At 34.7% G+C, this 26796-nt stretch overlaps 1 protein-coding gene across 4 annotated transcripts in view; it reads left to right on the top strand.

The window, feature by feature from the left end:
- SLC12A2 (solute carrier family 12 member 2) overlaps nucleotides 1-26796 on the top strand; it is a 106458-nt gene that overhangs the window by 35998 nt on the left and 43664 nt on the right. For all 4 annotated transcript variants that reach the window (XM_017877582.1, XM_017877581.1, XM_017877584.1 and 1 more), the window contains exons 5-11: nucleotides 9903-10042; nucleotides 12871-12981; nucleotides 14423-14531; nucleotides 17326-17453; nucleotides 17553-17637; nucleotides 20521-20672; nucleotides 26570-26677. In XM_017877582.1, the coding sequence (XP_017733071.1) occupies nucleotides 9903-10042; nucleotides 12871-12981; nucleotides 14423-14531; nucleotides 17326-17453; nucleotides 17553-17637; nucleotides 20521-20672; nucleotides 26570-26677 (833 nt within the window). The remainder of the gene's footprint in view (nucleotides 1-9902; nucleotides 10043-12870; nucleotides 12982-14422; nucleotides 14532-17325; nucleotides 17454-17552; nucleotides 17638-20520; nucleotides 20673-26569; nucleotides 26678-26796) is intronic.

Raw genomic sequence — 26796 nt, 5'->3', positions numbered from 1 at the left:
TCCAACTTTGAAGTCTCATGTAATGGAAACATGCAAGGTTTCTGAAAAAGTCAAAATGTAGAAAATAAAAGATGCTTAGTTTCAGGCCTAGTTCAGTTTTAGTAGTGATTTGGGATACTATTTTTTATTTATTTATTTTTTTGGAGACAGAGTCTTGTCCTGTCACCCATGGAGTGCAGTGGCGTGATCTTGGCTCACTGCAAGCTCTGCTTCCCAGGTTCACGCCATTCTCCTGCCTCAGCCTCCTGAGTAGCTGGGACTACAGGTGTCTGCCACCACGCCTGGCTAACTTTTGTATTTTAGTAGAGACGGGGTTTCATTGTGTTAGCCAGGATGGTCTCAATCTCTTGACCTCGTGATCCACCCACCTCAGCCTCCCAAAGTGCTGGGATTACAGGCGTGAGCCACCTCGCCCAGCCGATTTGGGGTACTATTTAAAGCTACTGGAAGCAGGTTAGAGAATCATCACTTAAGTTGCCTGCCTTCCACAGGGTAAGAATAGCAGTGCCAAGGAACTGATGGAGTTTATTTCTGTCATAGTCCCTGCCTGCAAGACACATTAATGCTTTTCAGATTATTGCAGGCTACAGGGATTTTAGAGCCCTTTCCTGTTCTACGAATCATGGCAGTGTTCTTGAGAGCTTGGATTTTATAGAATTTTCATGGATCTTTGCAACAGGTTTTGCAACTTGAATGGTGCTGGCCAGCAGCCACCTTGACTCAGATCTGCATTTCCTGGATTACACAGAGTTGTCCCTTCTTTAATTAATCCGTGAATTTAGACTCATTCATAGAATAGAGGGCAACTGCAGGCAGCCTTTCATAAGATGAAGACTATAAATTCTTGGTTTTAATTCATACTGTATTATAGGAACTGAGCAATAGAAAGGAAAGGTTCCTCAATCACTTTTTGTTTGGGGGCATTTAGTTGACTTAGTTAAAAGCAGAGGTCAGTACCTTTTCAGATAAAAGGCTTGGTTACGTAAAACTTCAGATAGGTAGTTCTGAAGTTTCCAAAATCTAAAATCAACATAAACTTGCCTATTACGTGATGAAGTTTTATGTTACTTGTAGTTTAGTCAATCAACAGACAATTGTTGAGCATTTTGTGACAGACACTGGGTTTTTAACAGTGAAAGACAAGATGCTGTGTTCTTATGTTCTTGGAGAGCTTATGTTCAGATAATAATAGTAGCTATTATTTTTTTGAGACCTAACTGCTAGGCATGATGCCATGGTGTTGACATACATTATCTTATGTAATGCAACATTGTGGTTAGTCACATTTAACATTTACATGGATAGTGAGAACAAAAAAAATCAATTATATTCATTTTTTAACAAAATTAATTTTCATGCCGATTCTGCTGGTGAATTTTTAAAATGTCTACATAAGTCACAATTACTTTTATGTACTCATTTCTTTTACTTTTCTCTGAAATAATTGAATACCTCCTCATTTTGTAAATAGATAAAGCCGAAAACATTGGAAATAAGGAAAACTTTTCCACATACTGTGACAGAAAGTGCTTTCTGTATTTGAAAATCAGATTATCATTGATCATCAAATTTTTTTTGTTTTATCCATTGTATAACTATTAGTTCCTACAATTATCAAGCAAGGAGTTCTAAGTTAGAATTCAGCTCCATAGTTACCTTTTTAAATAGCTAATTTCTTTGAAATTATAACTTTTCAGATCAATGAAGTGTTTGAAGCAGCTGTATAATACAACAACACAGTTGTGTTATGAGGTTTATTAGATTTAACATAACATTATGTTTTCAGTTCAGTAAAACACTATTTGCATACTATGAATAGCTCAGATATGAATCTGCCAAGTAATAGAATTTTCAGGATGGGTTTTTTCTTTAGTCATTGGTGATCTTTCAGTTTTGCCAGTTTATGCAGTTTATTATTATTAATACTTCAGCTTGGTTCCAAAATTGTTTGCTGCAGAATTAGGGTTATATGTCTTTGCCTCTTGTATCTTAAAATTTAATTGAATTATTCTGGTGATCATTTACAATAGATAACACCTAATCCTGGTTGGAAGATTCCTTGTTTGTCACTTTGCCTTTCCCTGTTTGATAAAATAATGGCAACAAAATAGAGAAAATTTGCCAAACATTAATAGGCAAGGTCTTTATTTTTTATTTGTAAACCAGGGTACTAGAATGTATTTCGTTATTGTCACCCTTTGATTCTTTCCTGAATACACCAAGAAAACTTTATTTTCACAAAATTTTCACTTTCTATTCCAACCAACAGTGCGTTTCACTTGTTCCATATCTGTATCCTCACCAACAGTTGGTATTGTCCTTTTTATTTTTCATTCTTGTATGTGCGTAGTGGTATCTTATGATGGTTTTCATTTGTACTTCCTTGATGGCTAAAGATGTTGGGCGTCTTCTCAAGCGCTGTAAGTGTAATTCTGTAGCCCCTATTTTGAAGTGTTATTTATTATATTGGGAGTTCTTACTATTGAGTTTTGAGACGTTCTAGATACAAGTACTTTACCAGATAAATTATTTGTCGTTATTTTCTCTGAGTATATGGCTTGTTTCATTCCTTCAATGGCATCATTAGAAGAGCAGCTCATAGTTTTAGCTATGTCCAGTTCATCACTTTTTCCTTTTTAGATTATGCTTTTGGAGTGGTATCTAAGAAACCTTTCCCTAGCCCAGGGTCCCAAAGATTTTCTTCTGTGTTTTCTTCTAGAGGTTTTACAGCTTTAGGTTTTCAGCTAGATGTATTACCATTTGTAGCTAGCTTTTGTATATTTTGTGAAATGTGAATCAAGATGCATATGGATATCCAGTTATTCCAGCACCATTTGTTAAGATGATCTCTTTTCTGTTTACTTACCTTTGTGCTTTTCTCAGAAATTAATTGACCCTATAGTGTGGGTCTGTTTCTAGTCTCTGTGCCATTCCATTCATCTTTGCAAAAACCCTTGTGACTCTTACACCATTCATGAAGTTCTGCACTTTAGGTAATAGCAATACGACTAGGATCTGTTTCTTGTTTACACACTTCTGACTCCAAATGTGTGGGTTTTCCCCACACAAACCAATTCCCCAACTCTCTGGACACTAATTGGGTATCTAACAATTCGATTAAAGTTTGACACTAATTGCCCAGAGTTGATGCAGACCCTATAAGTTAAGAGCTCCATCTCACAAGACTACTCCCATTTCAGATGCCAGTTGCAATTCCAGGCCTCCTGTACCTCTGACCAACTGGCTATATATTGGGGGTTTCCACAGCCCCTTCCTCAGGTTTGATGATTTGCTAAAACGGCTCCTAGAACTTAAGAAAACAGCTTACTATCATCAGTTTATAATAAAGACTACAACACGGAAAGAGCCAAATAAAAGAGTTGCATAAAGCATGGTATGGGAGAAGGGATGCAGAGCTTCCATGACCTCTCCAAGTGCCACCCTCCTGGCACCTCTGTGTTCACCAGCCTGAGTTCTCTAAACCCCTTTGTTTATAGAGTTTTCCATTATATAGCCACGATTGATTAAATCATTGGCCATTAATGATTAGCTCAGTTTCTAGTCCCTCTCCCTTCTCTTCTCCCCCTGAGGTGTGAGGGGTGGGAGCTGGGGTGGTTAATGGGGTTATTGAAAGTACTAACCCTCTAATCACATAGTTGTTTTTCTAGCAACTAGCACTGTCCAATCTGGAAGCTATCTAAGGGCCCACCAAGTCACCTTATTAGCATAAACTCAGGTTTGAAGGGGCTTATTTTAAATAACAAAAGATGCTTCTCTCACCTTAGTAAATTCCAAGGGTTTTATAAGCTCTGTTGCAGTAACCTTGGATGAAGACCAAATACATATCTCTTCTTATATCACAACATCACAGCAAGGAAAATAATTTCAGTATTTTGCCGGAGTTTAAAATGGAATTGTGATCGGGCTTTATTTTTTCCAAAGGTTTTTAAATTACTTAACTCTTAAAACGATAATAAGAGATAGGTGAGGCAATCATTTTAGTTTTGATTATAGTTATGGAACTAAATAACAGATTGCTTTAGTCTTCTCACAGCTTTACTCTTCACCTATGGCTTAAAGTCACAGACCTTTCTGAATCTCAGCCTTACTGTGTGTGAAATTAGAAGTTTAATACCAGGATTCTATGAGGCTACACATAGGGACCACAGTGGAAGTGTAGGGAGAGGGTGGTAGGTGGCGAGGAGGAGTTTGGGTCATTTCCTTGATGTTCAGGGATGAGGAGCATCTTTTTATGTATTTATTGGCCACTTGTACTGTCTTCTTTTGGGATGTAGTCACATCTTTAGCCAATTTAAAAATTGGGTTGTCCTTTTGTTACTGATTTGTAGATTTTTCTGTATATCTAGATATGTTATTAGATTTGACATATATATTGTGTGTATTCGTTCTCAATCTGTGGCTTGTCTTGCCATTTTTATCATTTTCTTAATCATGTCTTTCAGTGAACAGACGTTTACCATTTTGATGAAGTCCAATTTCTCTCTCTTTTTTATGCTAGTGCTTTGTTCATGGTAGAAATATTTGCCTATCCCAAGGCCATGAAGATATTCTCCTGTATTTTCTTCTAGAAGATTTATAGTTTTAGTTTTCAGATTTTTATCTGTGGACAATCTCAAATTAATTTTGAGGTATAATGTGAGATGGAGAGTGCAATTTTTCTTCCTACCCTTTTGCCCCAGCCTTGTACACATATCCACTTGTTTTGGCACCATTTGTTGAAACAACTGTTTCTTATTGAGTTGTTTTGATACCATTGTTGAAAATCAATTGTCTGTCATCTGGACTAAATTCTGTTGCATTGATTTGTTTGTTTATCCTATGCTGGTACTATCTTGTCTTGATTGATTAGCTTCATAGTAAATCTAAGTCTTCTAACTTTTCTTTTTCAAAATTGTTTTGGCTTTTCTAGATCTTTGGCATTTTCATATAAATTTTTGATTTAGGATGCCAATTTCTGCCAAAAAATTGGATTAATAACCTAAATATATAAGGAGCTCAAACAACTCCGGGAACAAAAGCTAATAATCCAATTTAAAAATGTGTAAAAGATTTGAATAGACGTTTCTCAAAAGAAGATATATAAATGGCAAGCAGGTATATGAAAAGGCACTCAGCATCACTGGTCATCAGAGAAATGCAAATCATGTAAAAAAATCAGGCAGTAACAAATGCTAGAGAGGATGTTGGAGAAAAGAGAACTCTTGTACACTGTTGGTGGGAATGTAAATTAATATAACCACTATGGAGGACAGTTTGGAAGTTCCTCAAAAAAACTAAAAATAGAGCTACCATATGATCCAGTGCTGTATATATACCCAAAAGAAAGGAAATCAGTGTACTGGAGAGATAGCTGCACTCCCGTGTTTGTTGCAGCACTCTTCACAATAGCCATGATTTGTCATCTGTGAATAGAGATGGTTTTACTTTTCTTTAGAGTCTCCAGGACTTTTCTCCTCTTTTCTTGACTGTTGAACTAGCTAAGACCTATGGTACCATGTTGACTAGAAGTGGTAAGAATAAACATCCTTTCCTTGTTCTTAGTCTTGGAATGAGTTCAATATCACTGTTAACTATAAGATTTTAAAATATGTCATTTGTCAGATTGAGTTCTGTTTCTGAGTTGCTGACCATATTTATCATAAACGGATAGTGAATTTTGTCATGATTCTCCTGCATCTGTTGAACTGTATGTATTTTTTCTTCCCTTATTCTATTATCACAACCTACATATATATATATAATATATATAATATATATATTATATGACATATAATATGTAATATATGACATATATAATATATGACATATGTAATATATGAACATATTATGTGTAATATATGTTATATTTATGTGAATATAGATATATACTATTATATATCATTATTTAAATTATATTATATATAATATATTTAATATTTATAATATAAATTTTTTTTTCTTGCATCTTAAAAACAACCTACTTTGTAGTAAACGTCCTAGGGTCAGAGATTAATTATCCTTTCTGTCGATTTTACTTGGGCTACGACTTAACATTTTTGGGTATGGGATTTCATAAGGATATTGGTCTGGAATTTTTTTCTTTTTTTTTTTTTTGGTCTGAGACCGGAGCTCGCTCTGTCGCCCAGGCTGGAGATGGGCAGTGCGCCAATCTCGGCTCACTGCAAGGCTCCACCTCAGGGTTCATTGCCATTCTCATGCCTCAAGCCTCCCCAAGTAGCTTGGAACAACAGGGCACCAGCCACCATGCCCTTGCTATTTTTTGTATTTTTAATGTGAGACGGTTTCACGTGTTAGCCAGAATGGTCTCGATCTCCTGACCTTTGTGATCCGGCCCCACCTTGGCCTCCCAAAGTGGCTGGATTACAAGCGTGAAGCCCTGTACCCGGCCTTGGGGAATTGTCTTTTTTTTATAATAACCTTATTTAGGTTTTCAATGTCAGTATTTACTTCATCTTATGTGTTTCCCTTTTCCTCTATTTTCTGAAAGAGTTTGTGTAAATTGATCTTATTTCTTCCTCACTGGTGAAGTCATCTGCGCCCTATAGTTTTTTTTCTTCTTGGTTTTTAATAAGCTATACCAGTTTTTTTTTAATATTAAGAATATTTGGTTTTCTTCTTTACTATTTTCCGTTTTAGATTTATTTTACTCATTTCTTCAGTTCTCCAAGGGTAGAAGCTTTAGATTATTGATACATCCCTCATTTTTAGTATAAGAGTTTAAAACAATTTTACTTTATTTTTATGTTGATTGTATCTCCTAATTTTATGGTTGCCACTTTCATTATCAAATCAGTTTCAAATACTTCTAAATTTCCTTTGTTGATTTATTTAAAAGTGTGTTCACGTAATTTAAACATTTAGAATCTTTCATGCATCTATATAGTTCTTGTTATGGGTCAGTAATATACAGGTGGTGTCATTTCAGAGTTTTTTGAAAATTGAGGACTTATTTTATGGACTGATATCAGTTTTTAATTGTTGGGCTTTTGATTAAGGCCTGTTAGGTTTTTGATTAACTGATTGGAAGAATTTAATAAGAAGTTACAGGGCATATATCCCCAAATCAAGATGTAATAATGATGGAACTCAGTATTGTCACTACTTAGGTATCTCTAGCATTCTGGACTAATTATGGTTCCTTTACAGTCGGTTTAGGGTAGTTTATGGGGCCAATTCTGAGACCCATCAGGATTTTTTTCCGTATTGACATCTGTGTTTTGCTTGATCAATAGCTTTTTTTAATAAATAATTTTTATTTTCTATTAATGTCTTTTCAACATTTTTAGCGATACAGGAAAGGCTGATTTACCAAGGAGTTTATCATACATATTTGTACTGGTAAGCAATTAGTCAGGGAGGGGGGAGATCTGAGTTTTAAATACAGTTATTAGCTGCTCCATGACCTTAGCCAAAATTACTTACCTCCCTGAGCCTTAATTTTCTCATTTGTAAAATGAGGATGGACATCAGTACTTTAGTAGAATTAAGTTAAATGTGTAGTATTTAACAAATAAGGTAACACCTAGTCTGTGCTTGATTAGTAAAAAATACCACAGTCTATTCAGGAGTGGTAGATCTTTAAAAATAATAATATATAACTCTAGGAATAGGGAATTGGAAAGTGGGGAGGGAATAGGGCAATAACTGTTTGCTTTTTCATAAGGAATAATAGAAGATGATGTGCCAGTAGTTTTTATATTTTTATCCATGTGTCACTTCCTATTTTTCTTGAAAACTACAAATCTTTTAAAATGTTGAGGTTTCACATTTTAAGTTTTTGTATTTGTGAAAGATTATTAAATTTTGTGAAAAAATTCAGTAACCATTTATAAATCCAAAACTTTAAGGCCACATAACATTGAATTTCTTGCTATTATAGGTTCCTATTGGGTCATTATTTCTGATTCTTTAAAGTTTGTATTGTCACAACTAAAGACAGGAGTGTTGGACTAATTTCAGTAACCTTGGTCTTTTGGACCCTCCATTCTCATCAATAAAATCAGGATTAAACTTGGTTAATTCATTTTTGGCTATTGGAGGTAGGATGGAAATAATTTGGTAATTTTGAAACATGTTTAATAAAAGGCTGATAATTATTTACTGTGTAGGATTTTCCTTGTTGATTAATTATAATGTGATGTAAATTATTTTCATTTTAAGATCTTTGACAAATTTATATATAAATTAATTGGAGTTTTAGTGTTCCCAAGAATATTTCATAGAAAATTTAAAGTCATTTTTCTCCATTAAAATCATGAAGGGCTTAATGTAAATGGTTGGTTGCTTTTTTTTAATTTTCAGGTGTCATGAAAACTAAGGAAGTTTTATAGTGGATGGGTTTTAAAGTATAGAATATTTTGAGCAAATTGATAGGAATCAACTATAAAACCTGTTATAGGCATTTTCCAAAATGAAGTTTGCATCTTTAGTACTTTAACTGTAGGATTTTTTTGTTGATACATTTACCTTCTTTATACTGGGTGAACAATAGAAACAAATATTCAGCTGTTTAATGACATTTCACTATATGGTCTCAAGTATTCCATCAGTTTATAGAAATATGTATATAGCTTTATGTAACTTCAGTAGTATTAAAACCAAGTTTTGATTATGATCTAATAGCCAAATTTAAATTAGAATTTTAGAAGAGCTCTTAGAGACTTCAGGTAAGCATTAGATTGACTCTGAATCATAATACTGATTTATTTTTTAAATTAGAAAAGTAACTTGCTTCTTGATAGCTTGTTTAATATCTTTGCTTATTCTGCCATTTAGACAGGATTTACTAGGATACAAACTACATCTTTTTGGGATACCATTATATGCTGTTGTGAGACTTTGGTTTGGTTTTGGTTTTGGTTTTGGTATTCACATTTCCAGCAAATTGCCATAATTAAGTAATTAAAATCATACCATCTGTGATTTAGAAGTTACATTAAGGCTGGGCGTGGTGGCTCACACCTGTGATTCCAGCACTTTTGGGAGGCTGAGGTGGGTAGATCACTTGAGGTCAGGGGTTTAAGACCAGCCTGGCCAACACGGTGAAACTCCATCTCTACTAATAATACAAAAATTAGTCACGCCTGTAATCCTAGCACTTTGGGAGGCTGAGGCGGGTGGATCACGAGGTCAGAAGATTGAGACCATCCTGGCCAACATAGTGAAACCCCATCTCTACTAAAAATGCAAAAATTAGCCGGACAAGGTGGCACACGCCTGCAGTCCCTGCTACTCAGAAGGCTGAGGCAGGAGAATCACATGGACCCAGCAGGTGGCAGCTGCAATGGGCCGAGATCATGCCAGTGCACTCCAGCCTGGGTGACAGAGCGAGACTCTGTCTCAAAAAAAAAAAAAAAAAAAAAACCTTAGTCGGGCATGGTGACACGCACCTGTAGTCCCAGCTACTCAGGAGGCTGAGGCATGAGAATTACTTGAACCTGGGAGGCAGAGGTTGCAGTGAGCCAAGGTTGCACCACTGCACTTTGGCCTGGGCGACAGTGAAGCTGTGTCTAAAAACAAAAAAAGCATAAAAATAAAAGTTACATTAAGATTAAATATATTAGAAAATCATTGGGAAATGATCTCTTGGGATCTGTGAGGGGGAGGAGGCTGTGACCCATTTTAATCTAAACTTTAAAAGAGAAAATGGGAATTCAAGTAGGATGATTTTATATTTGATATGGGGAACATTATCTGGATGTTGAGAATTGTTAGGTGTTTTGTGAAATATTCTTTTTAAGTATTTCTGAAAATATAGTCACTCACTTGCCTATGTAATTGCTCTGCTTATTGGTGGCATCTGCTTTGTGAACTCTTGTGTAATTAAAGGATAATTTGGCTTTTTAAATTCTAACTTTAGTACCTGTTTTTTTGTGTTTTAGGAGGAGCGTATTATTTAATATCTAGAAGTCTCGGGCCAGAATTTGGTGGTGCAATTGGTCTAATCTTCGCCTTTGCCAACGCTGTTGCAGTTGCTATGTATGTGGTTGGATTTGCAGAAACTGTGGTGGAGTTGCTTAAGGTAATTCACCTTCCTTTTAGTCATTCGTTTACCAAATCTTTTTTGAGGGATTATATGCCAATCATCATGTTAGAGGGTGGTAAAGCAGTGATACGATGACCAAGAGATTCGTCCTTCAAAAAGTTTAGTACAGGAGATAGGCAAAGATTAAAATACTATTAGAATGTCAGCAGTGGCAACACAAAGTGGGGAGCACTTAACTTACTTTTCAGAAATTGGGGTTGCAAGGGAGTCAAGGAAGGGCTCTCCAAGGAGGTGTTAGCAAGCAAATAGTCTAGATGTTAGCAAGCAGATTGGAAAGGTGGAAGTGGTATGAGGGGAATAGGGAAGAAAAGGAAATAAAGGCCTTTAAAGGGTAGAGTTAAGAAAAATATGGCCGGGCGCGGTGGCTCATGCCTGTAATCCCAACACTATGGGAGGCAGAAGTGGGTGGATCACCTGAGGTCGGGAGTTTGAGACCACCCCCGTCTCTACTAAAAATAAAAAATTAGCCTGGCATGGTGGTGCATGCCTGTAATCCCAGTTACTCTGGAGACTGAGGCAGGAGAATCGCTTGAACTGGGGAGCCAAATCCCAGTTACTCTGGAGACTTAGGCAGGAGAATCGCTTGAACCGGGGAGGCAGAGGTTGCGGTAAGCCTGGGCAACAAGAGTGAAACTCTGCCTCAAAAAAAAAAAGGAAAGAAAGAAAGAAAAATACAAACATTTTTGTATGGTTCAAGCACAAAGCACCAAGACATTTAAGACTAGAGAGAGAAAAAATAATCAGGAGAAGGGTCTTATTTCCATTTAAGTTAGGGTCTTGTTTGGGACTGGGGGACGTGACATGCTCAGATATGGGACATAGGGAAGTATGTGACCATGGTACGGAGAATGGACTTGAGGAATCACAACTGGAAATAGAGACCATTTCAAAGGTTGTGGGTATCCTGGGAGAGGAGATGGTGGCTTATATTAAAACAGTGACTTGTGGAGCGGGAGAGATGTGGGCGAATTGGGGAGATTTTGAAAAATTTGAATGAGTGGATTTGATAATTAATGGGATGTGGGAAATTAGAGAAATAGGATGTCAAGTGTATACACACATTTCTGACTTTTGGAGTTAGATGGAAGATAATGCCATTTGCCGTGTGATGGAGAACACAGGACAGTTTAGTTTGCATGTGTTAACTAGAAGAACCATGAGTATATCCGAATAGAGGTGACTGTATTGTTCTGGAGTATAATTAAAGAAGTAAGATTGAAATAGGATTCCTCAAATATTATTAAATGAAAGGAACCTCAAGTGACACCTATAAATTGCTCATGTTAGGTTAGGTTGTAACTATTGTACAGTAGTAAATGGTACATAAGGAAGTATAAAATCTGAGAAGGATTGACACCTGCGTTGACATTGACCTTTACTTGTGTACACCAAAGGGATGAAGAAAAAGAAGGGTTATAATACCATGAGTAAGCAGTGTAACCGTTAGAGTTTATATTCTTTCATTGTTTAATTTAGTGTATATTTTTATTTGAGAGTCAAAGTTTAAGGTTTACTCTGTGAATGCTTATCAAAGTATTTAATTAGAGTTTATGCATGTTTTTGTTTCATGGAAAATTTAATTTAGAGAAATATGAAATTTAAAACATTTTAAACTACATTTATTATATAAAATATTGAGATATAGTGGTAGTCTTCTGTTGCAATCATGGTCCATGAATCTAAAAGCCAGTCAAGAGATATTTATACTAGTACCGTTTTTTTTTTCAAGTAATTCTCAGATATGATTATCCAGATGCTATAGAGAATTTCAAAGATCAGATTAATTCAAGAGATGTTGAAATCAAATATCAAAAAACTAAAAAATTTTTTTGCAAAGTAAAAAGTATGTACTACTTTATGAAATTTAATGGGACCCTTGAACGTTGGACAAGGTTGGGAAATGACTTTTCCTACTGTGTTGGTTAAATATTAACACTTTCTATGCCTTCGGTTATCAAAAGCATCTTTGGATCTAGGGGGTTTTCCACCCTGATATTTGTATTAAGGTCATTTATCTGGAATTCAAGCAATCTTATTCCTTCCTTGTAGTTGACTTTTATGAAAGAATTTCTTTTGAAAAGCGTTAACAAGATTGCTTTTTTTAAAAAGAAGCAAATTTATAGGATTATTATAATCTATACTTTTGTCAGTTGCAGCATTTTATATATATATATATATCATCCTGAGTTACCAAAACAACTAAATTATGTTTTAGTTTTTTTGTGCCTTTTATTACCTTATTTGAGAAGTGGTAGTAATTGATAAATCACTTTTTACTTAGTTAAGTGGGTTATCATAATCTTTAATTTTATCCTACATGAGAATCTTTTAAAAATGCCATTGATATTAAACTACAAATAATTTTGTTTGCAGAGTGGAAACAGTGTGTGTTTTTGGACAGCAGCAGGAAGGTGTGCTATCACTTACTCCCTTGCAGTGTACAAGACCATTAAAAGCATGAGCTCACTAATCACAATAAATAAAAAATATATTTGTGCTATATAACTTAAAATTCTAATTAGCAGTATTATAACTCTTGTTAGCAATTCCTTTTTTGATTTATTGAGTCTATATTAAATATAGAAGTGTTAGTAATCACACATTTATGTCATCAGATGCTTGAATGACACCTCAGTGGTAAATAGTAATTTGTTCCTTCAGGTCTTCCATTTATTTCTTAAGTAACCATTTATTCAACTTCTACAGGTAAGGCACCATAATATCTCTAAAATGTTTCAAAAGGAGTGTGAATGTGTATAAAAATAACTAGTATTGCTTATTATATTTATGATTATTTTTTCTAGGAACATTCCATACTTATGATAGATGAAATCAATGATATCCGAATTATTGGAGCCATTACAGTGGTGATTCTTTTAGGTATCTCAGTAGCTGGAATGGAGTGGGAAGCAAAAGTAAGTTATGATAGGAACACCTGTAAATATTTAGTATGTGACACTTTTAGAGCTTATGTTTTGGGAACACTCTAACGTATGATAATATTTCCAGATTCTAATGGTACCTAAGTGGCCATTTTCACAAAAGTTTATATATAAGGTTATTTTCTACTTGACCAAGTAGAGAATCTTTGGAGATAACACTCAACCTAGGATCTAGTTAAACACAGTACTTTGTAAATTTTGAATTTCCCACCATCTCGCCCATTCTCCAGTTTTGCAGTATGTAAAAATGCTCAGGTCAGTGTGTTATTCCAAATTAAACATCTGGCTTTGTAATTTATTTAAAAGTTCAACTTAAACATGGGCAGTAAGTAAAAGTCATTGCCCACATGAGGTTAGAGAAGTTATTCTTGCTATTGAAATTTCAGAAGTTATGACTACCAAAGCCAGTATCATTGTTTCTGGAAAAAATTGCTAAAGTCACGTTACCCATAAGCAGAGCACCCAGAAGTGTTTTTGTCTCTTTGAGAATTAGAGCATCATAGCACAGCTGTAGTTTCCCAAGTAATGGATATCCACGTTACTTTAAAGACCTTATAAAAGTCACATACTTTAAAGACCTTATAAAAGTCACATATTTGTGCTATATATGATATGATAATGTTTAACAAACCAAAAATTAGGAAAGCCTGAAAGAGTAATTTTTTCAATCTTGTACTTTATTGTAAAGTCATATTAGTATAAAATTAAATCACTTATTTACACATTTTGCACATGTACTGTATGAAAATAATAGAATTTTATACCACCTGGGACATGATTAGTGTATATGTACTTCCTTTTCCCCCAGATGACACCGTTTTTCATGAGTGTTCAGTTTTATTGAGAGGTTAAGAGTGGAGAAGGGGAAATGGTAGTTTTCATAGATTGCTCTTTCCTTCCATTCCCATTGCTACTTGAATTTCCCTCCTGTATATTGTCATCTTCTTTCTGTACTTTTTCTTATTTTCGTGTAGCAGTCACACACTTAACATTATGTTTGGACCATTATAAAACTTGTGTTTGTGTTCAGCATGTTTTCTATGTCAAGATTGTAGTGTTAAGGTGGAAGAGACAGGAATGAATGATCTAGAATGAAAGCCTGTAGTGTTTTGGAATTTACAGTGCTTTTTGGTTTGTGGGAGGGCATGCACATCTTTAACTCATTTCAGAAATACGGCATGATCTCACTTTTACTATCTTTTTTTTCCCCCAGATATTTCTTTAAAGATCTCTTTGTTCATTAAGCAAGGAATTATTGAGCAGCTACTTGGCATGTGGCATTGTTTAAGGCACTGGGGAATCAGGCAAAACAAGACAGAAATTCTTTCCCTCATGGAAGTTATATTCTAGGGGAATTGAATCAAGATACAGAAACAAGATTCTTGATTTTAATTTTTAATGTTTAAAATTGCAGGCTCAGATTGTTCTTTTGGTGATCCTACTTCTTGCTATTGGTGACTTTGTCATAGGAACATTTATCCCACTGGAGAGCAAGAAGCCAAAAGGGTTTTTTGGCTATAAATGTAAGTAAAAAAGTTTCAATATTTTTTAAGGGTACCTGTTTATAGAATTCTATTACCAATTAAATTTTGTACATTTTAGATATTTTGTAACAGAATTGACTATGGTTTGGTGATTCATCCTAATTTACAATTTAGTTTTGTCCCCTTTATGTATGCTGTACAGTTGGAGTAAAAATTACTTCTATTTGCATCTTTTCTTTTTCATTATTAGCAACAAAAGGCAATAGAATATAGAGAAAGCAGTGCTACTAAGAAAAGGAGATTTTATTCTCTACTAGTTTTGGGAATTTGTAACTGAATTTCTAACTTTTGTTCTAATATGACTTTCATTTTTTTAGCATATTTAAGCACAGTAATTTAGAAGCACCTAAGATTGTGAAAGCAACTAGAAATATTAGTTTCTTGGTATAATTGCATTTTTCAAGAGTGCAGGCCATTTGATTTTAGGAGATCTCTCCAGTTGGGTTTGTCTTATTTGTTTTTATAGATAGATTCAGGTTATTCATTTTTGTCAGGAACATAAGTGAACCATGTCTCCTTCTTAGTGCACCACATTTGGAGGGTGCATGATGCATTTTTTTCCATTACTTAGTGGTGTTAGTTTTGATGGTTTAGTCAAGGTTATACCTGCACAGTTTCTCTATTGTGAGGTTGCTGTTTTTTTCTTTGCAGTCAATAAGTGGTCTGTGGACGAATACTCTGAGACTGTTCATAGCCCTGTCAAACTTCTACCAAATGGCTTCATCCTTAACCCCTCTCACATCTGGCTTTTGTTGGTCAAAATAAGTCAGATGGTGCTAGATCCACTATGAATTTTTTGTCCTCTGCTTCATTTCTCTTAGTCATTCCTTCTCCTTCTTGAAGCACGTCTATTTTATTCAATGTCAGATACCCTAGGTGCCTAACTCGCTAGTCACTATGACTATTACTCCTGTTACCCCCTTTAAATGCAGAATTGTACAACTATTATAGTGCTGACCTTCTAACTATATACTCTCCCTTGGGTGGTGTGTATTCTCATGACTGAAAATGCTATTAAGATGACTGACCTGTTTCTATTCCTGAATCTCTCCTTTGAAGTTCTAACATAAATATATATCCAACTGATTATTTGAAGTCTCTCCTGCTTATTTCTTCTCAAGCTTTTCCATCTAAGTAACTGAAATCTTAGTGTTTCCCATCCTACCTGCTCCTATTAATTTTAATCCTTTTCTAATCAGTGCATTTATTTTCCTATCTCTAGATTGAACCTCTGCAGCAACCTCCTAATCAGCCTCCCTGTTTCATATGTTGAATCTTTCAGTCCATTGTCCACACTTTAATAGTATATGTCATTTGTGTGTTTATGACCCTACTTTGATTTTCCATTTTATTTAGGATAAATTTAACTTTTATAAAATATTCATATTCTGTCCCTCAGTGGTCACTCCATTCTCATTTAATTCTTCCCCTTACTGTAAGAGTCTTACCTTCTTTTATTTCCTGAAAAGAGTTAAACCTTTTTCTACTTTGGGGTCTTCATACATGTTGTTTCTCTTTTCTGGTGTACTCTTTTTCCCTGATCATCACATGACTGATTCTTGCTCAGCAAACTCTTAGCTTAAGTATTGTTTCCTTCCTTATATTTGCTTAGCCTTTTATAACCACATTGAATTAGACTCTCTCTCTCATTTGTTATTCAACTCCCTGTTTTCATCAGAATATTTACTGCTGTTTATAATTACCTGTTTCTTATTTTGTCATTTGCTGTTGAGACTCTTAAATTCCATGAAGGCAGGAACAACGTCTAACTTGTTTATATTGCATCTCTAAGTACTTCGAGATGCTAGAAAGCTCTAGTACAGGACCTGACACATGGTAGCTACTCAAGTATCGAATGGATAGATGGATACAATACAGTTAATCGGTTATCTTAGAGTCGTAGATGAAAACGATAGGTCTAGTTGAAGCTTTTATTGTTGTTGAAATCAAAAGGAACTTTATTTAGGGTACCTTAGCTAATTGTCTGACAGCCTCAAAAATCAACAGGTCACTGGATAGTAAAGAAAGCTGTGGACCAAAATCTATACAGATAGTAATGTAAGTTGGAAGCTATCAAAAAATTGATTCTATATTATTATGATGTTGCTTTTGTTTTCCTTTTTTTTTTCCCTTGAGATGGGGTCTCACTCTGTCACCCAGGCTGGAGTACAATGGCATGGTCACGGGTAACTGCAGTGTCGACTGTCCAGGCTTAAATGATTCTCCCACCCCAGCCTCCCAAGTAGCTGGGACCACAGGCATGTGCCACCACTCCTGGCTAATTTTTAAATTATTTATAGAGACTAGGTCTTCCTATTGTTGCCGAGGCTTGTCTCGAACTGCTGGGCTCAAGAAATCTGCCTGCCTTGGCCTCCCCACATACTGAAATTACAGGTGTGAGGCACCACGCCATGCCCCCTTTTGTTTTTCTACCTCCTTTCTTGTTTCTTTTACCTCAGAGATTTAGGGGATTGTCCACATTTTGATTTGCATTTGGGCTAGTCATAACAATTCAGTTAGAGGCTCTTGAAACGTAATTGGCGAGGTATACAAAAATGGGACATGAATCAGATCAGATGATCATTTTGGTTGTAAACCGTTGTTTCATACAAGAAAAGAACACCAAATACTTGAACTAGGAAATATGCAAAAATTTACTAGTTACTTTAACTGAAGAAAAGTTGGGGATCATATATACCTATTACTCTTGACCTCAATTATTGTAGTCTAATTTGCTCTCCATTAATTGTCAAAAATATTTTGTTTTCTACAGCTGAAATATTTAATGAGAACTTTGGGCCAGATTTTCGAGAGGAAGAGACTTTCTTTTCTGTATTTGCCATCTTTTTTCCTGCTGCAACTGGTATTCTGGCTGGAGCAAATATCTCAGGTGATCTTGCAGTAAGTATTATAAAGTGCTATATCAATTATATATTTTAAAAGTGGAATACGTATATTTATTTTTACAGATAGACTTTTAAAAATCTTCTTGTCTTCTAGGATCCTCAATCAGCCATACCCAAAGGAACTCTCCTAGCCATTTTAATTACTACATTGGTTTACGTAGGAATTGCAGTATCTGTAGGTAAATAGTTTTACATTTCTTTATGTGTTGCAGAAATTTCATGATGTACATATTATAAATACTTTTATGACATTTGCTAACTTATAAATTCAGAAATATTTCAATAAAAAGACATGGAATTGCTTATAATTCAAAACAGTTTTAGAAAACTAATAATGACTTCTGTAGACGTTATCTAAACCACCAAATGCTTTATGGCATTTCCAGTATTTTTATTAATTATGGTAAATTAGAAAATTACATGAAATTGCATCTGTAAACTCATTCCACTGAGATATATTTATCGAAAACAATTCATATGTAGAAGTAAATGAATTTCACTGCTACAAATTTCTGAACTTTTTTAAAGATGGTTTTTTTTTTTATAGTATATGAAGATTCTTTCAAGGCTATTAAGCAATGCTTGGCAATTTTTTACTATAAAAACACTGGTTTCGAAGAATAGGACACACTAAGTTTTACTTAGGAGAAGTTTTACTAAATTCTTACTAGATTGAATGAAAATGATTTCAAAAACATGTTGTTACTTCATGGGATCACGGTATTTTAGAGCTTGAAAGGACTTAAGTGGTCAGTCTCTAAACCTTTTCTTACAGATGAGAAAATAGAAGCTCAGAGATTTCACTACCAAAGATAGTGGCATTTGTTTTAGAGATTTGTTTTCATGGCAAAGAAGGTTTTTTTGTTGTTTGTTTTAAATAAAGTCTTTAAGGCTATTTTCTATGAATTACTATTAGTTTACATATGGTTTGCATTTGTCAAGCTTTACAGTTAAATTTCTTAAGCATAATGCAAAAGTAAATCTTAGTTTAATACTAATGTGAAGAATCATAAACTCCAAGCCCATAGGCTACACAATATGAGGTTTCTATTGGATTTGGTAAGAAAATTTCATTTTTGCTAGATATTCACTGATGTGCTGGGAAGTAATAGCAGATTTATATTTATAAACTCTGCTTCTAGTTGCTTAAATGTAATTTGGAAATGTCACTACATGACAGAAATACTAATAATATCAGGGTGGGCTGAATTGCCTTTTGTTTTTGTCTTTTATTTTTTGTTTTTTGAGATGGAGTCTTACTCTCTGGCCCAGGCTGGAGTGCAGTGGCTTGATCTTGGCTCACTGCAACCCCCGCCTCCCGGGTTCAAGCAATTCTCGTGCCTCAGCCTCCTGAGTAGCTGGGATTACCGGCACCTGCCACCACACCTGGCTAATTTTTGTGTTTTTAGTAGAGATGGGGTTTCGCCATGTTGGCCAGGCTGGTCTCAAACTCCTGACATCAGGTGATCTACCCGCCTTAACCTCCCAAAGTGCTGGGATTACAGGCGTGAGCCACCACGCCCAGCCTGAATTGGCATTTACAAACGAATTTGGATTTCATTTATCCTTAGAATTCATAGACAAATATCTGAAATTTATTTTGAAAAAACAGATGAATATATATGTTTAGCAAAATATATGGGTTCCCCTAAAAGTTCCTAGCATGCTTCTATACATTATTTAAAGTAAATTTAGTCTTAAAGTGACATAATTGATTATGTTTTGGCTTGTAAAATAGTTTGTTATAGCAAATGAACATTTTCTATTTTTATTTTACCCTCTAACATTGCTAGCCCTCGTACGCATTTCATTCTGTCTACATTAGCCCTTGGAACAATAGGAGTAACCCCTTGATGCTCATGTTCAGTAGCTAGGCCAGTAAAGGCAGCCTCTACACCAGTGCTTGTTAAGCTCAAAGCAGTGGAACCTTTTTTCCCCAAAAAATTTCAGGCATAGACTATCAGAATGCAAAGCACATGAAAATACAGTTACTTTAGGGCTGAGGGGATTTGCAAGGCTCTGTACTCCCCTCATTTGCCAGTTGTTTCAGAGGTACCTTTATGGAAACATGGTTTTTCAAGGACTGTTCTGAATGGTAGATGAAAAAATGGAAAAACAAGGAACTGTATAGTCTGCCTAGTCATTAAAATATCCTCCCTTCTCATACGTAGTTCTGTTTATTCAGTTTTGCTGTCATGCATGTAATTTTACCTCAATATATGATGAAATAATACTGAAAAGTGCTTCAGAAAGTAAAATCTTTAAAGTATAAGGAACGGTAATTACCATTAGTTGTGCATTACACATTACTCCGAATAATAAAGCTTGCTTCAAGGTCACTTTTTAAATATTTTATTGCGGAAGTTTTCAATTTTATGGAAGAGTAGGGAGCATTTTCAAATTAGCTCAATAATTATTATGCAGCTTCAAAACAGTTAGCAAAAATATTAGTACATGCTTAATCTTGTTTCATCTATTTCCAAGTCACTCTGCTCTACGGGTTATTTTTAAGCAAATCTTAGATACCATGTGTTTTCTTCTTTTTAGGGTAATCATATTTGAGACAGAGATTTAAATATAATTATAATTCATTAATATTCAAATTATTTTCCCTCACAGAAGAGTGGTATTACCTGAAGTCTGATTTTTAGCCACATTCAAGTATAAATATTTGGAGTATAGGAAAACATCACTGCCGTTTGGAACTCTTTCAGTATAGTGTTTTCATATTTACTTAAGGACATCTTTACCAAATAGGCTAGGAAATAGTTTGCTAATATACCATTTTCCACAACTCTGTTTACATGATTTTTAAGTGTTTATGTGTAAATACTATTCTTTATAAAAGATTCAGTTTCACCAAATATTGGGGACCATGATGCTTTACTAATTCTGTTCCAGGTAAAGTCTTAACTGTAAATGCAATGTATGCTATTACAATTGAGTAGATATATAGTCAATACTTTGGTTTCTTTATAAATATATATATATGTAATTTTGAAATGAATGTAGATATTAAGTATATTATTCTTGTTGTCACTTGTGTCTTGTCACAACTTTAGGTTCTTGTGTTGTTCGAGATGCCACTGGAAACGTTAATGACACTATTGTCACAGAGTTAACAAACTGTACTTCTGCAGCCTGCAAATTAAACTTTGATTTTTCATCTTGTGAAATCAGTCCTTGTTCCTATGGCCTAATGAACAACTTCCAGGTGAGCATTGGCTTTGTAATATACAGACATTCTGTATTTATCTAGGGGTGAGACTACTATCAAATCTGACCATTCACAATATAGCCATAGCATAGAAGGAAAGACAGTTGTTATTTTATTTTTCTTAATTTTTTATTGAGATAGAGTTTTGCTCTGTCCCCCAGGCTGTAGCACGGTGGTGCTATCTTGGCTTGCTGCAACCTCCGCCTCCTAGGTTCAAACAATTGTCTCGCGTCAATCTCCCATGTAGCTGGGACTGCAGGTGCCTGCCACCACGCCCAGCTAATTTTTGTATTTTTAGTAAGGATGGGGTTTTACCATGTTGGCTAGGCTGGTCTCGAACTCCTGATGTCAAGTGATCCACCTGCCTGGGCTTCACAAAGTGCTGGGATGGCAGGTGTGAGCCACTGCACCTGGCCGGTTGTTCTTTATGTTCCCCTAAAACTGTCGATATCTAATTGGGCAAACTAAAATATGAATGGATAAAATCTGAGGATGTTCAAGAGCAAAGAACCCCTGGAAGTTAATGTTTTTGTAACAGCACGTAACATATATATATGAGTGTGTGTGTATTTATATATGTAGTATGTAAATATACTGCTTTAGAAAGCATGGAATCATCTTGCACATGGTCATATTTGTATGGGTCTGTTTTTGGATTCTTTGTTCTGTTGATCTTTGTGTCTGTCCTTGTGTCAGTACCACACATTCTTAATTACTGTAGTTAAATGGTAAGTTTTGAGGTCAGGTAGATTAATTCCTCCCATTTTAGCCTTTCTAAAAAAATTGTTTTAGCTATTTTAGTTCGTTGGTCTTTCCATATAAAATTTAAAATAACCTTGTGTGTGTGTGTGTGTGTGTGTGTGTGTGTAAATTTATTTACTTTTTAATTTTTTTATCACTTCAGTAGTTTTTGGGTTACATGTGGTTTCTGGTTACATGGATGAATTGTGTTGTGATGGAGTCTGAGACTTTGGCACACCTATCACCCAAGTACCTTACATTTATTTTTAAAAAGTCTTGTTGGGATTTTGATAGGAATTTACATTAAACTGGTGTATATCAATTTGGAGAGAATTGACTGTGTTGAGTGTTCAATTCATAAACATCATCTCTCCATTTATTTGTATTGTCTTTGATTTTTTTTCAGTTAGCATTTTGTCGTTTTCAGCATACGTGTCCTGTATGTATTTTGTTAAGTTTACAACTAAGTATTTTTATTGTGCGCAATTTAAACCCATACCAATTGAGTTCAGTTTTCTAATTAGTGTAGTCTTCATAATTGCTTTATATATAAATGGCCTTTATACAAGTATTGATAGGTGTCAATAGTAGTGTTACTTTCTTAGATACAGATCATATAAAGTCATTCAGCATGAAATCACCATTTAACATTTAACAACAGAATTTAATTCTGAATGGATACTTGAAAGCCAGTGAATTTCTAAAACATACAAACTGGACAGGTTAGTAGTACTTCTCAAGTATTTGGAGGCTGTCAGTTCTGCTGTTTATTGTTACCTCTATTAAGGTACTGAAAATGAAATGAAATTTTAGTCTGCCAGATTTATGCGTTTTTAGAAACAGAAAAGATTATGTAAGGGGAAAATAAACTACTAAAATTAATTTGGAGGATAATTTTGAGTTGTTTGTTAAGTCCTAGGATGGTAGAAAGAACACAAAGGTGTAGATTCAGGAGATTAAATCAAAATATTCTATTGTAAATTCATAGAGTACGTGGTTCTGCCGATTTCCAAAGAAAAATAAAAATTTTGCTTTGTAATTTTTTTCAGTATTGTATAAACAGAATAATTTGGATTTTAATGTATTTAAAATTCTGTGTTTTATGTAGTCTGTAAATTTTACAATACAATTTTAACTAAAATTTGTAAGGGCATTGTTTTTATTTTTTATTATGTAGTTTGAAGCAATTTACTGTACTTTCAGTGGTTACAAATATTGAACTCAATTATGTAATAGAAGTTTGTGTTTTCTAGTCATGAGACTAGGCAGAATTGTAGGAATGAAAGAAAGTATTCATATCCAGCTAATGATTCAGGCCAATTCTGACATTGATATTGTGTATGGAAGGCACAAACGTTGGTCTTTGCCCAGTGACTGAAAATACCAGTCAGATTTCTGTGTGGCCTTAAGATAGAAAAGTTTGTTGTCTTTATCAAGTCTAGTATGGACTCATTCAAGCAAAGAGGAATTTGGTATAAGTAAAGCTGCTTTTCTAATTTAAAGTAAGTAAAGTTTTCAAAAATACTTTGTAAAGTGATACAACATGAGGGAAAATCTTGTGAAAATATAAATACCTTGGCATTTGAATAATGAAGAATGGTGGATAGGACATAACTGAGGAGTATGTAAGTTGGAGTCTCCATCATAAGATCTGTACAAGTCATACTTTATAATCACCTTTTCATACTTCAGGAAATAAAGTTATTTCGGTTATCTTGTTGCTCTTAAATTTTAAATTGTATATATAGTCTTATATTGCTTGCTGTATTTCTACATTATAATGTCCTCTGAAACCTTTGACTCACTGTTGCGTAATAAACAAAATGCGAGCTTTAGTCTAAATCAGTCAGAGCCCTTCATACCTCTGCTTAAGCCTCACTGCATTCTGTTCCCACTGGACTCCAGGCACTGAGTGTGTTTGTACACGCACACATACATACCCGACTCTCTTCCTTTAGTCATTGCTTCTCTCTGCTTGGAATTCTCCTGTGGTTTATTTTTCCATGTCCAAATCCGCCTGACTTCAAGGCGACTTAGTTCCATGAAGATTTTCTTGAATCCCAAATCATCTTCAACACACACCCCCACACAGACTTTTACCATTCATTTGGTTTACTTGCTATCTTTTAGCTTTTATTAGACTTTTGTCTTTTTTTCCCCTTTAGAGACAACACGGTCATTTTTTTCATCTGTTTCCACTGTATATCGTTGACACTAATATTATTTACATTCAATATTATTATCCTTGCTGCTGATATTTTACCATTACATGTTGAGAAGTACAGAGGTTATTGGATAACTGTTCAACTATTTACTAGAAAACAGGAAATCTATTATAGCAGGCCCCAAAACATAGTATTTCCAGGTGAAAAGTCTGGATCATAATTTACTTCAATTTATAACTGATGGAAGAAGGGAAAATGTATTGTTTCCTCAACATGGAAGAGAAAAGGTTATAGTAATGCTGGTGGTGTCAGTTTTGCCTTACTCCTACAATGCAGAATGTATCATAAAGTCTTTCTCTACTTTCGTCCACTTACCTCTTTCTTTGTACTTAATTTAACTTTGAGATCATTACAACAGATGTAGAATTTTGTGTGATCTAATGAGGCTGTATAGCAGAAATTAGGTTTATTCATTTTAATCTTGACTCATCTGTCCTTCACAGTCTCCTTCCCTAAAGATAAGATTGTCAGTTCTAAGTAATCCAGCATTACCGTGAAAAAATAGTGACTATGAAAAATGCACAGCATATATATAACTACCAACTTGTTTTTAAAGGGCTGAGTAGAAAATAATCTTTTCAGATTTTCTCCCCACTGTTAGAAGTCTGTGCTACTGTCTTTAAAACACTTCAGAGATGTATTCTTCATATTTAACCTTAAATCTAATGGAAGATCTAGGGAAAGATGTTTAGTCAACAGGGTGGTTTATGTGTACATGAAATCAGGCTTGTGCATTGTGGACAGGGATTGTACCTGTTGCTAACTTTTCATTTGGTTTAAACAATTAAATTTCGGCCGGGCACGGTGGCTCAAGCCTGTAATCCCAGTACTTTGGGAGGCCGAGACGGGCGGATCACGAGGTCAGGAGATCGAGACCATTCTGGCTAACCCGGTGAAACCCCGTCTCTACTAAAAAAATAAAAAAAATTAGCCGGGCGAGGTGGCGGGCGCCTGTAGTCCCAGCTACTCGGGAGGCTGAGGCAGGAGAATGGCGTGAACCCGGGAGGCGGAGCTTGCAGTGAGCTGAGATCCGGCCACTGCAGTCCAGCCTGGGCGACAGAGCGAGACTCCGTCTCAAAAAAAACAAAACAAAAAAAAAAAAAACACACAATTAAATTTTACAGTCAAGTGTGTGACAGAAACAGCTTAACACCTGATTTCCTTATCTCTTTGGTCTCAGTTGACATGTTCTTAGTCAATATAAATGAAAGATAAAATCTCTACCAATGAAGCAAATAATCTGAGTGATGATCACCATTCACTGCTGGGAAATTTATAATACCATTCACAGCTGCTCAAGTTGACAATAGTTGAATCCACCACACAACTCCTCCACTTTAATTTTGTGTTTTGACAGGTTTCACAGATTCAGAAGTACACAGTGAATACCTGTGTGCTTATCCTTCAGTTATATTTACTAGTTTATATTGTACCCTATTTGCTTTGTATGTGTATATGTATAGTCTTTTTCTCCTCAAATAAGTTATAGACATCATGACATGACAATCATTTCGAAGTATTTAATGCATTTTGTGTAAGTACAATATGGTTATCCTACTTAAGAAATTAAACATTGATGAAATACTGTTATTTAAATATATATCCTATGTTCATATTTCTCCACTTGTCCCAGTAATGTCCTTTATAGTATTTTTCCTAAGTCCAAGATTCATCTAGGATCACACATAGTATTTAGTTATCGTGTCATTTTAAAATCATTTAATCTAGGGGAGTTTCTAGCCCACAGTAATCTTCATGACATTGACAGTTTCAGCATTTGAACCAGGTTGTTTTGAATTGTGCCCCTCAGTTTGAATTTACCTGATTCATGAGCTTGGTGATCAGTCCTTTATTGTTGGTGTTTTTTTTTTTTTTTAAAGTTTTCTAAGAGGAAATATTTGAACATGTACATAGAGAAAGCAATGTAATACACCTAATACCTATAATACCCAGCTTTATCAGTTATCAATGCATGATTAATTTTGTTTCCCGTGTAACTCCTCCTATCCCAGATTATTTAGAGCAAAACCCTAGACTTTAGATCATATCTTCAGCTGGAAATATTTCCACATTTAGCTCTAAAAGATAAAGGCTTAGAAAAAAAAAGTCTAACCACAATACTATCTTAACATAAGAAACAGCCTTCCTAATAGAAGTACATGATGGCACTTATGCAATACTCTTGCCAAAATTTTACCTCATTTTGATTAACTGTCTAGATAGTACTCGTTTACTAGAATTACAGAAATGAGAAGAGGTTAAGCAACAGAATGATGATGAAGTCCGAAAAATCCAGAGCATGAGATCTCCATGAGAGAAATGATAGAAACATAATAAAAGGAAAAGGAAATGTGAACCTGTTGATTGAAAAAGACTGAAGAGACATATAAACCAAATATAATGTGTAACTTTGTTTTTTGGATCCTGATTTGAACAGACTATTTTTGAAAGAAAAAAAAGGGTAATTTTGGGAATTTGAATGCTGACTTGCCTTTTTGTGGTACTGTTAAGCAATTATTAAGTTTTTAAGCTGTGACAGTGGCATTATAGTTAAGTTTTCAAAAGTCCTTACCTGTTAGAGATATGTACTGAAATATTTATGTGTTAAAGGATATCTGGGACTTGTTTCAAAATATTGTGGGGAATGGCCCCACATTGATCATTGTTGAAATTAGGTGGTGGGTGTTAGCAGTTCATTATTCTCTTCTCTCTGCCATTGTGTGTGTTTAACATTTTACGAATGAAAAGGTTTTCTTAAGGTAAGGGCTAGTGGTAAATTTGTTTCAGATATTTGTAATGCACATAGCATTGTTGTTATTACTATAAAATTATCCCCAGTGTTAACCTCCTTCAAAATGTGACCACATAATATTGTGTTTTTTCTGAATTGTGAGATTTATTTTTCTATTTCTGTCACTTTTATTTAAGGTAATGAGTATGGTGTCAGGATTTACACCATTAATTTCTGCAGGTATCTTTTCAGCCACTCTTTCTTCAGCATTAGCATCCCTTGTGAGTGCTCCCAAAATATTTCAGGTAAGTGTTTTTATATTACAGGCTTTATTAAAGGGAGAGTTAAAGTAATGCTTCTTAATTTGGAATTGTTGCTATTTACAAATTTATTTGTTTCTGTCAACCATATATATATATATATA

The sequence above is a fragment of the Rhinopithecus bieti genome, unplaced genomic scaffold (assembly GCF_001698545.2).
Source record: "Rhinopithecus bieti isolate Rb0 unplaced genomic scaffold, ASM169854v2 scaffold_10351, whole genome shotgun sequence".
Classification (NCBI taxonomy): domain Eukaryota; kingdom Metazoa; phylum Chordata; class Mammalia; order Primates; family Cercopithecidae; genus Rhinopithecus; species Rhinopithecus bieti.
Note: the sequence above shows the minus strand (reverse complement) of the source record. Positions and strands in the feature narration are given on the sequence as shown.